Raw genomic sequence first — 14,109 nt, 5'->3', positions numbered from 1 at the left:
GGGTTCACCAGGAAATGAAGCTTCTGAAGTTAAAAAACTACAGTGCTCATTACGGTGCGCTAAAGGACAGTTCAACTACCGGGCGAACAATATCTAAAAAATGCTACCTCTTAACAACGCCAGTTTTAATGTACAAATAAAAAAAAAAAAAAAAAAAGAAATGAAATCTTTCAGTTTAACGTTTCACAATTATGCCCTTTACATAAAGAAAGACGTATGATTAAGGCAAGTGAATAATAATAATAGAATTGGTGGAATGAGAAAGTGGGAAGAAATGGGAGAAACCTGGGAAAATACACGGACACGATGTTGTCGACCAAAAACTTACTTGGCCGGGGATTGAACTACTGAGCCACCGTGCTCCCTTAATGTACAAGTGTGACAACTTTTAGGATGCCCAGTAACAAACCAGAATTGCACTCAAAATATCAATTAAGGGCCCTAGAATGATCCACTTAAAACGAGTATTGATATTTCGAGGTACGAGTCGTGAAGCTTGACCTAGATCTATCGATTTCACCACCCAATGGAACGCGAGGGGGTGTTCCAGTTGTCTACCCCCACCCATCAAATTTTGTCAGTATCGTCTCTCGCGCTACACGGAAAACATCTCCCGAGAGTACAGTGTTATCGGATAAGTTCCGTTTTTACTTGTCTCTTTTGTTGCGTTATATTTTCGTTGTTACTATTCGTGTTATTGTTACCGTTTTAGAATAATTGTTACAGTAGTTATTGTTATGCAGTGTTATTATTGGTAACTTTTAAATGCTTTTTCTAATACTCATTTATTATGTCTTCAAAGTTTGGCAACATTGTTGGTGAATTTCAGCTGTTTGACGTTTCTCCAAGTATGCGCTCGGGAAGCGGCTCCACGAATTGTACCGAAGTTTTCCGATGCATCGGAGCTCAAGCAAAATATTGCTGGGATTGGTTTCGAGCCCAAGCTTCACGACTGGGCGCGAGTACTATAGACTTCGTGTTCTTGAGTAATATAACACAAGCTTTCAAAATAAACAACATCAGTTGGATTTAACATCTACTTGCTTTCAGCTAAAGCCCATAGCTGTGGAACATTGGTATTTTATCTTAATTATAGATTTAATATTATCAGAAACACTCCGTGAACTTGCGACCAGGCGCACAAGAGATGATGCTATAGGGTCCTAATCTTCTAGAGATCACCACTCCACGCATTAATTATTGCAGGATTGCGCTAATGCGTAGAATCATTTTATTATTAAACAAACCAGTGGCAAAAGGAGAGATTAGGGATTAGGATTTCTGGGTTTTCGGCATCTATGGCCATTTAGCCCGTCACGTTTTTAAGGGATAACGTCCCTCGGCGAGCACACTATCCGGGGAAAGAAGAGGAAGGAAGCTACCTGGGACCTATAAGTTAGGTACCACCCCGGCATTTGCCTGGTGTGAATGAGGAAAACCCAGGAAAACCTCATTCAGAGTGGCTGGCCTGAAAAAGTTTTTACACTTTTTCGACCGTGTGCCCCCCCCCCCCGGGAATCGAACCCGGGACCGCTCGCACCAAAGGCGGGAGCGTCAGTGACTACGCTACGCGGGGCCACAGTGTTATGTTTGGTTTTTATGTGCAAAAGCAGAGACTTCGAGATACCATGCACCAGGAACTACACATTGGAGATGTTTAGCATTGTCACTCGGTTCATACGAGGAATTAACTCTTAAAACCTCTCTGAGAAACTTATTTTCATGATTTCGTTTTGCAAATGGTGTTTCATTATGTATTTCTGCCGAATTTATTTGTTTAGGAAAGAGTCTACAGAGCAATTCATATAAAATACATGGTAGTGTTGTTTACGCTACTGTAACATTGTAATCGGTATCTAACAGAGTAACATTTTAATTACCGGTGGTATATTATTCGTTTCCTCTAATAGAGTTGTTCCACTTCTATGTAGTGTTTCAAATAAATATTCCGCAGGTACAGGTAAGTCTAAACTTCCAACCACAATGACTGGCCTGGAAATACCTGCTCTTCAAGCTGCGAGGGATATCCAGGGAAACATAAATTCTTCAATGCACCTAGACGAGATTCAAAATCCATCCAGAGATTCCTACCATTTGCGCCTAGGTCTTCCTAATGCGTGTTTTCCGATTCGATTTCCAGTTAAAATCTTCAAAGCATTCCTTCTCCCTTCAAATACAGATATAGAGAACGGAGACCTTCGAAATGTGCATGTGGAGAAGAATGGAGAGAAGTGGGTGAGTCAGGAGGATAGGAACGAGCAAGTGTTAGAATAGTAAGAGAGAATAATTATAGATGCAACTAACACAAGTATCCTTCTCAGCACGGGAAGAATACGGTTTAATAAAGAGAAAACCGGAAATTTGAATTTATATAAATTGCTTTCTTTTCACTAATTTTTGATTAAGTGTTTATATATCAAATTAGATACTTCCAACTTAAGCGAATCTTACGTTCTGCATCATATTATACATATAAAATCAGAAATTTCAATATTATACAAATTGCGCCCTTTAAATACGTAATTTTCGAAAATGCTGGTAAATGTCTTCAGTTAATTTTAATTATGAGTTTATATGCCAAAGTACATCTCTTTAACTTCACGCATTCGTGAGTTCCACTATTCTTGGCCGGAAAAGAAAAAAAAGCTTTACCTCAGCAGTTAACAAAACAAATTTTGGGTATTATTTCATTTCTTCCCCAAATTTCTTGCAGGTGATTCTGGCTTTGGTAGTGATTACAGTTCGCTGTTTGTAACTGTTATGAGTTGAGTTGAGTTGATTTTAGTTTAGCGTCCCTTTCAGCAGCGAGGCTATATGAGACGTGGACCTACTGATTAACGTGGAATCCGAACCACATGAGCCCCCGCCGGGAATCGAACCCGGGTCTCCTGCGCCAAAGGCGCGTACGCTAACCGCTTAGCCACGGAGGAGCTCTGTAACTGTTATGAGTACAAATACAGTCCGAACGTAGGAATAAAAACTACAATGTATAAAACACTAACCAACTTATGTTAAATTGCCACCAAAAACACGAATGTTATCTAACCGTATCAAGACCAGAGCAAAACAGGGGAACCCCAGCAGACGCGACGGGGTGCGTCCGTAGGGAGCAGGCACATCAACGACGGTGGGTATACGTATAAGCTGTATTTTCACATCTCTTATAACATCGTTGCTGGAAAGGTTCCTATACTTCAGTCACCCAACCAAATGGTCTCTCCAAATTTCATAGCAGCAGGGGCGATCCAAGACGGACATCTAGGGGGAGGGGGGGGGGTGTTGGGTTGTAATACTGCTACTTAGAGCTTCTTTTAAGAGCTCCAAACTCTGGAATGGGTTTTAAGTATATATAAAATAAGAAAGCTTCCTCTTCTGGGCCTAGTCGTTGATGACTGAAGTCACATTTATTTTTATATTTACTACTATAAATACAGAGTAACAAGAGGAAAGGAAGCAGCTTGGGACCTTGGTTAAGAAGAAACTGTATCATGAGAAATGTAATTGAATGTACAATGGAAGGATAAAGAGGGAGGACCGAAAGTGGCTACAGCTGATGGCTAGTGTTTCAACAGAAAATTCCTACGTCAGGATGAAGAGGTTAGCTGATGACCGTGGTGCATGAAGCTTCCAGAAAATATATATGCTCTGTGTTTATGTATATTTTCAAATACAATGAAATAACTACAAGAACATAATAACCATCTACTCACCAGCTCAATTTTTCCAAAATTTGAATTTTTGAAAACAACGCTGCATTCTTTGTAGGTTAACTTCCGATAAGCTTCGCCGTGATGAACTAACGTACTAAACGGCATTATTCGAGCAGACAGTTCTATTAAATTTTGACACATTTCATACATGTTTAAGTTATGTTAGAGCTCTGTATCTATTTTAATGAAATGAAATCTTTGAGTTTTACGTCCCACGATTATGCCGGTTAGGCTAAAGGAGACGGTGATTATGAGAAATGAATGAAATGGTGGAATGAAGAAAGTGGGAGGAAACGGGAGAACCCCGAGAAAACCCACGCACACGGTGTTTGTCCACCACAAAGTTCACTTGGCGGGAGCAGGGTTTGAACCTGGGACCCCATGCACCAGAGGTGAACGCTCTACCACTGAGCCACCGCGGTGTATCTATTTTAGCAGAGCATGCACTAAATGAGAAGCTATATTACTACGTGCAGATTGACTTCAGGATGGCTTAGTATAAATACAGTGTTGACGTATGGCATGGAAGCTAGTTCATAAAATATGAATCAACTTCTGCTAGGAGGCCACTAAAAAGCACGATTGCTATGTAACAGTCAGACAGGAGCGCACTTGGGTGGAGGCGAGCGGAAGCGAGAGGGTGCCTCCATAGAAGCAGGCGCGTCAGCGACGGGGATGTACCCATAACTGAGGGTAGTGGAAGAGCACACTTTCACTATCACCCAAAATTCAATTAAAATATCCTATGCACTGACAGTAATTACTTATATTCACATTCTCATTCCTTCACAAAAAATGTTTCACATCGTATTTTACCTATAACTTTTCTATTTGGTAGAGCCGTCTGCTCGAGTGAGCCCAACTAAATAAGTGAACGAAACTTAACCTAATCTATTAATACATCATTATTATTATATTAAAAATCTGGCTGGGGTTAACGGAAGGTTTGTCTTATGTGTTTCTTCCTACATAAATGATCAATAGATTAGCATGAATTTGCAGAAAATAAATATTTACATATAACTCACCGCTTGTTCCAGATGAGTTCTCGCCAGGTCAATATTTTTAGTGTGTGTCAGTAATATACTACCTATCTGTAAATGTGTTCTTGCTTCTACTCGAGGAGGAGGTTGGAAATTAAAAACAGCCTGTAAGCACTGAATACAGAACTTTATGTTTGGAGGACTGGAAGTTCTAAAATTTTCTGCTAATCCTAAAAGGGAGAGATAACAAGCATCCTGGGCCGGAGCCATTTTTGTTGTTTACAATCAGCTCAGTTTCCTCAATTTGCAAACAAAAAAATCTACAACTACTTTCACAGCTACTTAAAAATTATTGCTGTATGATAAATTCAGTAGTCATTATGCAGAGTCGTTGCGACGAATGATGATTAGCATCACACTAACAGCCTGACTACTGCAGGAAACTAGTTGAACTATTTAGTACGGCTCTAAACACGTGTCAGAACGACTCTGCTGCATATTTTACCACATTCCCATTTCGTAACGATTTGTGTCAACGTAACGAAACACGAAATCTATTTCAGGTCACGATAATAGGTAAACTTTGTTCGCTATGGTCTTATACATTTTCAGAAACTCAAAGGCTCTGCCCCTTTCCCCCAAAAAAAGAAACACAAAACAGCACTCAAATAACGCGAGCGGGTAATCTTCCTGCTTGGAAAACCCATCTGTCAATGCTTATACGACGTTGCCTTATGTCTTTCCAAGTTGTCAAGGAAGGGATCTGCTGGTCAGTAACTATTTTTCCATTTTTTCCTCAACTTTTAAAATCTTTTTCACAACACAGTTTTCTTTTACTTTCCCCTAATTCAGATAAAGTAAACATTTTGCTGCGAAACTAGAACACTGTAACACAATAAGCATATACATCTCCCTTAAAAACTGACTAAATACTATAGCAATAGAATAATAAGCTAATATAAATAGTAACTATTGATTTTAACAAAACCAAAGAAATGTACTGTAATAAACGCACTGTTCAACTTTGATAAACCCTATTGTCTGGTGTGTATCATAGATCGAATGTTACTACCAATATAATAATGCGTCTGAAATAGTGCTGTTCACGCGACGAAACGAGAAATAAGAGTTGTTTTTCTCTAGTTTCGATTATCGAAAAAGATGTCCTCGTCTCGTTTCATTTTGTAAATTTACATATAACATTTATGATCTGATCTTTTAGATTTCCAAACAATGCCATGCATAAGTGTCGGAACACTTACAGAACGTGTTTGTCTATCGTCAGGTATCAAAGCCAAAAATATAGGAGATATCGAGATGGGATTTTGCAATCGATTGAGCACTCTCAAAACAGGTCCTGTCTTCCCCATTAACCCTCTATTCAGACCAGAAGTAATTAAAATTAATCATTTTAGGTTTCAATATTTATCGTCATAGAACAAAAATGGTAATAAATAGCTTCAAACATTTTTCTGCAATCGATTTAGAGTCTCAAGAGTATATATATATATATATATATATATATATATATATATATATATATATATATATATATATATATATATATATATATATTGTCACAACCTGCAACACTCTAGGAAGTGGTTCAATATACAGTACTTCTGGTTTCAATACTGATTTTCATAGAGCAAGAACTGTAAAAGATATTGAGAAGCATATTTTTTGCAATCGATCAAGTGCCCCAAGAATGGGTACTATACCCTCCCTTAACCCTCAAGTGCTTCAAATTAACTGTTTTTGTTTCAACATTTATCGCCATAGAACAAAAAAGGTAAGGAACAGATTCTTTCTTTGATATTACTCCTCTGTTACAACCAGAAGTTGTAGATGTAGCCGACTACTTCGAAGTTTGAGTATTGTATTCGGATAGTTTGGAAGTCTTCCGTAACGTCACACTGTGAAACAAAATTCACTTGTCTTAATTTCATCTAGAAGTTAAAGAATCCTTCAGCGTAACGAGAGGTTCATGTAGTGGATGATATCATATTCAAACCATATTTATCATTGGAGTATATGGTTTAACGACTTGTGTATCCTTAAAAAATGATAAATGTTCTTCACGGTGTTCGTATTATTATTTTATCAATTTATGATATTTATGCTATGATTCATGTAGCAATAAAACAAAGTTTGAAAACTAAAACTGTGATAAACTAGAGTTGCCCGCAAAACTCGTGTCACTTATTGTCTCACGGAAGTATGGTTATGATTGTAGTATAAACGGAAAGACGATAACCTGGACTGTGGATAAGAAGCGAGGGGAACTTAATATTTTTTAAATGGAGGACAGTTTATGAAATTAAATTAAAGATTTGTTTTGATTGTATTTTTTATGTTTGTTACATATATATGGATGATGATAAATATTATGTAACGAATTAAAATAGGAAAATCAGCAACCAATCAGATTGCACGAAAGATAGTGATCAGCCAATCAGATTGCACGAAAGATAGTGATCAACCAATCAAATTGCATGAACAATAACTTTGCCAGTGTTGTAGCATGTATTCCCTTAAGACTATGAGTCATAAGATTCAATAAGGTTAGCTATGTATCCCTGTACACTACCTCATCAAGGTCAATCACGTGGTACATCGTATTGCTTACGTTTATATTTGGCTGTAATAATCAATACCAATGACGCAATTTCATTTGACAATTCTCAAATTATCCTACAAAGTTTAAATGTACCAATGTCCTGGACTCCTAATCCCATCATAGGTCAATAACTGATCACGTGATCATAATGATTTACCCAAAGAACAATTACCAATTATTGATATGACAATAAGAAATGTACCCCTCCCAAAATTTAAGATTGGTACACAAATACACCTGTGTCTTATGAAAAAGTAATAAATCCTGTAGTTATTCAATAATAAAGCCGGTCAATAACCTTTAAATTTTGAATATTTGGCCATAAGAGGAACACCAACATCTACAATGGGTCCTAGAAAACGTTTACCAAATTATGTTATTTTATAATTCCCAAATGTAAAAGAGAACATAAACATATAAAGGTAATAAACCATATAACGTGCTAAATACTTATCAAAGGGTCAATAACCTACGAAATTTGATTTTTGGTAGTTCTTTACCCATGAAAGGGAACGATGTGGACCATCCAAATTTATAGTGGTACATATTGAAGACCTGTACGAAGATACCAAATGCTTATATTAAACAATTTCTAAAACTGAGTGGATGAGTCAAGATACCCCTCCCAAATTTTTTAAAGGGTGCATCAATGTACTCATGTCTTATGATAGGAAATGAACCTATATACATGACCATATGACCATATACGGTATAAGATCGCTTCAAACGGGATAAATTGGGCCAAAAACCAAACACGTGATACAACATATTGCTTATGTTTATATTTTGGCATTTTTTTTACTCATGAAAGGGAACAAGGTGGACCACCCAAATTTATCATGATACATATTGAGGTCATGTACTATGATAGCGAATGCTTAAATTGAAAAATTTCCAAAATTTAAGGGATTGGCTATGGTACCCATTTCGGGATGCATCAATGTACCTATGTCTTATGATAGAAAACGGACCCCTATACATGACCATATAATCATATTAGGTAATAGGACCTCATCCAAGTAAATAAATTAGGTCAAAAACGAAACACGTGGTTGTACTAAAATTTGGCAATTTCGTACCCATGAAAGGGAACGAGATGGACCACCCAAATTTATAGTAATATACATATATTAGGGTCTTATACTATTATACCAAATGTTTAAATTGGGCAATTTCCAAAATAAAGAGGTGGGCCAAGGTACCCCTCCCGGGGTGCATCAATATACCCATGTCTTATAATAGGGAATGGACCAATATACATAACCATATAATCATATAAGGTAATAGGACCTCATCCAAGGGGATAAATTGAGCCAAAACAAACACGTGGTTGTACTAAAATTTGACAATTTCGTACCCCTAAAAGGGAACGAGGTGAACCACCCAAATTTATCATAATACATGTTAGGGTCCAGTACTATAATACCAAATATATAAAATGAGCAATTTCTAAAAATTAAGGGGTGGGCCAAAGTACCCCTCCCAAATTTTTAAAGGAGTGCACAAATGTACCTATGTCTTATGATAGGGAATAGACCCCTATACATAACCATATAACCATATAAGGTAATAGAACCTCATCCAAGAGGATAAATTGGGCCAAAAGACCAAACACGTGGTACAACGTATTGCTTACGTTTATATTTTGACAATTTTGTACCCCTAAAAGGGAACGAGGTGGACCACCCAAATTTATCATAATACATGTTAGGGTCCAGTACTATAATACCAAGTATTTAAATTGGGCAATTTCTAAAATTTAAGGGGTGGGCCAAAGTACCCCTCCCAAATTTTTAAAGGAGTGCACAAATATACCCATATCTTATGAAAGGGAATGGACCCCTATACATGACCATATAACTATATAGGATAATAACACGTCATCAAAGGGGATAAAATCGACCAAAAACCAAACACGTGGTATAACGTATTGCTTACGTTTATATATTGGCAATTTTGTACCCCTAAAAGGGAACGAGGTGGACCACCCAAATTTATCATAATACATATTAGGGTCCTATACTATAATACCCAATGTTTAAATTGGGCAATTTCCAAAATTTAAGGGGTGGGCCAAGGTACCCCTCCCAAATTTTTCAAGGGGTGCATTAATGTACCCATGTCTTATGAAAGGTAATGGACCCCTGTATACGCCCATATAATTATATAAGGTAATAATACCTCATCAAAGGGGATAAATTAGGTCAAAAACCCCCGAAATTTGACTTTTTGGCAATTTTTTACCCATGAAAGGGAACGACATAGACACCCAATACTGATAGAGGTACATACTATGGTCCTAGGCTACCATACCAAATTTTTAGATTTGGCAATTTCCAAAATTTAAGGGGGGTGGTCCTATGTACCCCTGCCAAAATTTAGGGGGTGGGCCATGGTACCCCTGCCAAAATTTAGAGGGGGTGGTCCTATGTACCCCTAGGTCATTGACCCCAGGCCGGGGACCATGAGTCCTGAGGCAGGGACCCAGGGGCCAAAAAGTGTCCTCAGGTCACGCCATTACTACTGCGCACGATAACAGAGATTTGATCAAGAATTTGAAAAAATGAAATGAAGTGTTTGAGTTGTACGTTTGAGAATTAGGCTGGTATCCGGTCAAAACCGCGCAAGGACAAAAACAGCGCATTGACATAAACGGCACAAGGAAAAAACAGCGTATGCAAATACCGCGTGGACAAAACAGCCCATTGACAAAAAACATATTTGTCAAAAACCATAACAAAAACCATGACCATTTTGTGCAATTCTCGCTCGCGCTAGAGCTCACTTCTTTCAACTGAGCTCGCGATCACTTACCTTAATTGGGCTCGCGCTTCCGACCGCTTCCCTCAAGTGTTCTCGCAATCACTCGCGCTCGCGGTCACTTGGGCTTACACTCACATGAACGGGTCAAGATATGAATTAGGTTGAGAACCACTGCCACAGACTGTTTACATTTCTTATAGACATTCTTAGGAAAGATGAGTCAGAAATAATTACAGCAGAAGTCCCTTAAGTTAGAAATCCAAATGTCTTTACTGTGCTTCAGGTTGCATAATTGGCAGGTACATTTTACAGTTAAACAGATATAGGGACAAAAATAGCATATTGACAAAAACTGCGCAAAGACAAAATCAGCGAATGCAAATACCGTGTGGACAAATACAGCGCATGCAAATATCGTTTGAGCGAAAACAGCCTATGGACAAAAACCATAGATGAACATTTTGCACTAGGCTCGCTCGCGCTCGAGCCCACTTCTTTCAACTGAACTCGCGCTCACTTACCTCAATTGGGCTCGCACGTTCCGACCACTTCCCTCGACTCTTCTCGCAATCACTCGCACTCGCTGTCACTTGGGCTCGCACTCACCTCTCTCAACTGGGCTCGTAGTCACTCGAGCTTGCACTCACACGAGCGGGTCAAGATAGGAATTAAGCTGAGAACCACTTTTATTTTATTTATTTATTTTATTTATCTAAAGAAAGAAGAAAATGTATGTATCCAATATATTAAAGAATATACATAAAATACATCAACATACTGAATTATAAAAAATGACAATATACAAAATATTAATGGAATAAAATAAAAGTATAAGGAAAAATTAACCGCTAATGAAATTATCAAGTCAAAATCCCTACTTGTAATTGCTATTACTTCTCCAAAGGAAGTCGGAGTTCTTTAATTCCCCTTATTAACAGTTTAACGTACCCGGTATTTATAGATGACAGGACTTTGGACTTTCAGAAGTCATGTCTGACTTCCAATGTCTGACAGATTAATTCAATCCACTTAATTGTATATTGCGAAATTTTTGTGTTTCTTAAGCAAAGAATAAAGAAAAAATAGAAAATGGCTCACATAAGCAAATGCTTGTGTGTGAGCCTGATTCTCATGTTTTATTTATTTATTTTCTTACCGCAGCATATGAGGTTTGTAATTCTTACTTTTAGCTAACAATAGTTTTTTTTAAAATACTTTTTGATTCTTTTAACCACTGTAAAATTAACCTTTTATATGCTTTGAAATTACTTTCCTCTTTGATTTGGAGCGGGAGTTCGTTATAGATCTTCGGAGCTCTATAATATGTTTGATACGGAGTTATAGAATTACTCGTTGCTTTAATTTCAAAATTTTTGTCACATTTCTGGTTACATACATATGTTTTATTACGTCCCATTTGTTACTATCCTTTTTAACATATATTAGTATCTGCTGCAAATATAATTTTGAAAGTGTTAAAATTGAAAATTGGTCATAGAGTCTATCTAGTCTACTTTCAAGTCCCTTTTTGGATCAAAAGTTCCAATATATTTTAGGCAAAAATTTTCTCTTAGGGCTTAGATCTCGATAAGTATATATAATGTAGCCAAGCCAAAAGTATAATTTAACTCAGTATGATGTGCTTATTCCGTAAAAAATAAGAAAACTAGATTTAGGAGCCGTTGAAAATTTTGTGGACACTGATACAAAAAATTAAAAATATTTCATTGAATCAAACATTTTCTTCTACGCCCCATATTTTGAGAACTACTAACAATTTACTCACAAGTAAACCTTACGTTTGGGTGAATCGAGTTGCTGACTGAGACACATATGAGAAAGTAGTACTAAATGTGTTCAGTATTTCAGTGAAGTTATAGGTGCGAAGCTCCAGGGGTTTAGGAGATACAGCTACCAGAACATCACATGGAAATACAGAACATTATTCATACAGTTGGAGGTAAAAGCTCTGTAAGACCTCTTGTAACGACAAAAGGTGAATAAAAAATATATGGGTACATATTATTACTAGGAGGAAGTCATATAGTAAGGGTATACTTGACGGCGGCCATCTTGAAATCCGCCATTTTGAATTAAGGTTAAGTTTTTAAAATAGGAATAGGGTCATATGATACATTATTTAAGGCGCAAATTTAATCAGAAGAACAATGGTGATGTTAATTTTGATCTATGCGCAATTGGTAAAAAGTTACAGGGAAATTAAATATTGTTGCAGTATATGTATTAGTCCTTTACCCCACCTAGTAAATTTTGTGTTAATGATAATAATTAAATAAAAAGCTGGTGGATAAATATTAGGTCTATGGTAAGAGTTGCCTTAATGGCGGCCATCTTCAAATCCGCCAGTTTGAATCAGACAAAAGTTTTAAACAAAACGCATAAGAGTGACATCTTATTAATAGCAATTTTTACCATAACTCCAACGGTATAACCATTTTTGCTTTATCATTAACCAGCACAAAATTAAATGGATCGCTCCTTACGACTACTGGCTTGACGGAAATGTTAACGACAAATGTGTCAAGTGTAACTCGATTGCCTTTGTAAGGTGTGCTCACTGTGAGCAGAGCATTTGTGCAAGTCATGCACTCTTTCTGAACTACATATTGATTGTACTAATTGAGGATTTTTCTGGAAGAAAGACCCAAATTCAATTATGACTCAATTCTACTTTGGTCATTTTTCCTTAAATTAGCCAACTTGTTTATGCGATAACAAATGCTGGTTAATGATTGTTATACCGTTGGATTTATGGTAAAAGTTGCTATTAATAAGGTGTCAATGTTATGCGTTTTGTTTAAAACATTTGTCTGATTCAAAATGGCGGATTTGAAGATGGCCGCCATCAAGGCAACTCTTACCATAGACCTAATATTTATCCACCAGCTTTTTAATTAATTATTATCATTAACACAAAATTTACAAGATGGGGTAAAGGACTAATACATATGCTGCAACAATATTTAATTTCCCTGTAACTTTTTACCAATTGCGCATAAATCAAAATTAACGTCACCATTGTTCTTCTGATTAAATTTGCGCCTCAAATCATGTATCATATGATCCTATTCCTATTTTAAAAACTTAACCTTAATTCAAAATGGCGGATTTCAAGATGGCCGCCGTCAGGTATACCCTTACTATATGACTTCCCCCTAGTCCTAATATGTACCCATATATTTTTTATTCACCTTTTGTCGTTACAAGAGGTCTTACAGAGCTTTTACCTCCAACTGTATGAAGACTATTCTGTACTTCCATGTAATGTTCTGGTAGCTATATCTCCTAAACCCCTGGAGCTTCGCACCTATAACTTCACTGACATACTGACCACAATTAGTACTACTTTCTCATATGTGTCTCAGTCAGCAACTCGATTCACCCAAACGTAAGGTTTACTTGTCAGTATGATGTGCTTATTCCGTAAAAAATGAAAACTCGATGAAAAGGCAAAAAAAGAAGAAAATACTAAACTCGCTCTGTAACAAATGAGGGTTGGGAAACCCTGTATCGTGCAAATGAGATGCATGGAATAAGTCGTGAGTGGGAACCCTTCACCCCTGGTGGGGATATTCATGAAGCTATAGGCTTATGTCTAATTATATTGGAATATATTATCCATTTCTTAATTTCGAACATACTAGGTCCGATCGAAATGAGAAAACTTCTTATCGGACTTCTGAAGAAAATAAAATAAAATAAATAAATACATGACCGTGTTTATTATATATAGAATTCCCAGTCACGACCCCCTTTTCAGTTTTATTAAAAAATAGAAGAAGTAAAGAAGAGAAGAGAAAATTGGGATAAAAAGGAAAAGAGGAAAAGAGGGAAAGTAAGAAGATGAGAAAAGAGGGAAACTGTTACTGGATATTTTTGAGAAATATGGTAAAGGAAAGTGAATAATTATCGAATTGGGATCATTTCCAATAGCTATTGGGTAAATATTTGGTATTAAGGTGATCAAAGGTAGACACATGTCAACCCATACTTCCCAGACCTAGATCCATGT

The 14,109-nt window shown here is 36.9% G+C and overlaps 1 protein-coding gene across 1 annotated transcript in view; it reads right to left on the bottom strand.

Annotated features, from left to right (window-relative positions):
- The window catches only part of LOC145687828 (MAU2 chromatid cohesion factor homolog), a 71,158-nt gene extending 66,130 nt beyond the window's left edge, over positions 1 to 5,028 (bottom strand). Inside the window, exon 1 of the mRNA XM_081761280.1 lies at positions 4,739 to 5,028. Within this exon, the coding sequence (XP_081617406.1) occupies positions 4,739 to 4,963 (225 nt within the window). The 5' untranslated portion in view covers positions 4,964 to 5,028. The remainder of the gene's footprint in view (positions 1 to 4,738) is intronic.
- Between the last annotated feature and the right edge of the window lie 9,081 nt (positions 5,029 to 14,109).

This window comes from Thermobia domestica, chromosome 6, assembly GCF_964235325.1.
Source record: "Thermobia domestica chromosome 6, izTheDome1.hap1.1, whole genome shotgun sequence".
NCBI lineage: Eukaryota > Metazoa > Arthropoda > Insecta > Zygentoma > Lepismatidae > Thermobia > Thermobia domestica.
This window is presented reverse-complemented; position numbering and strand designations above follow the sequence as displayed.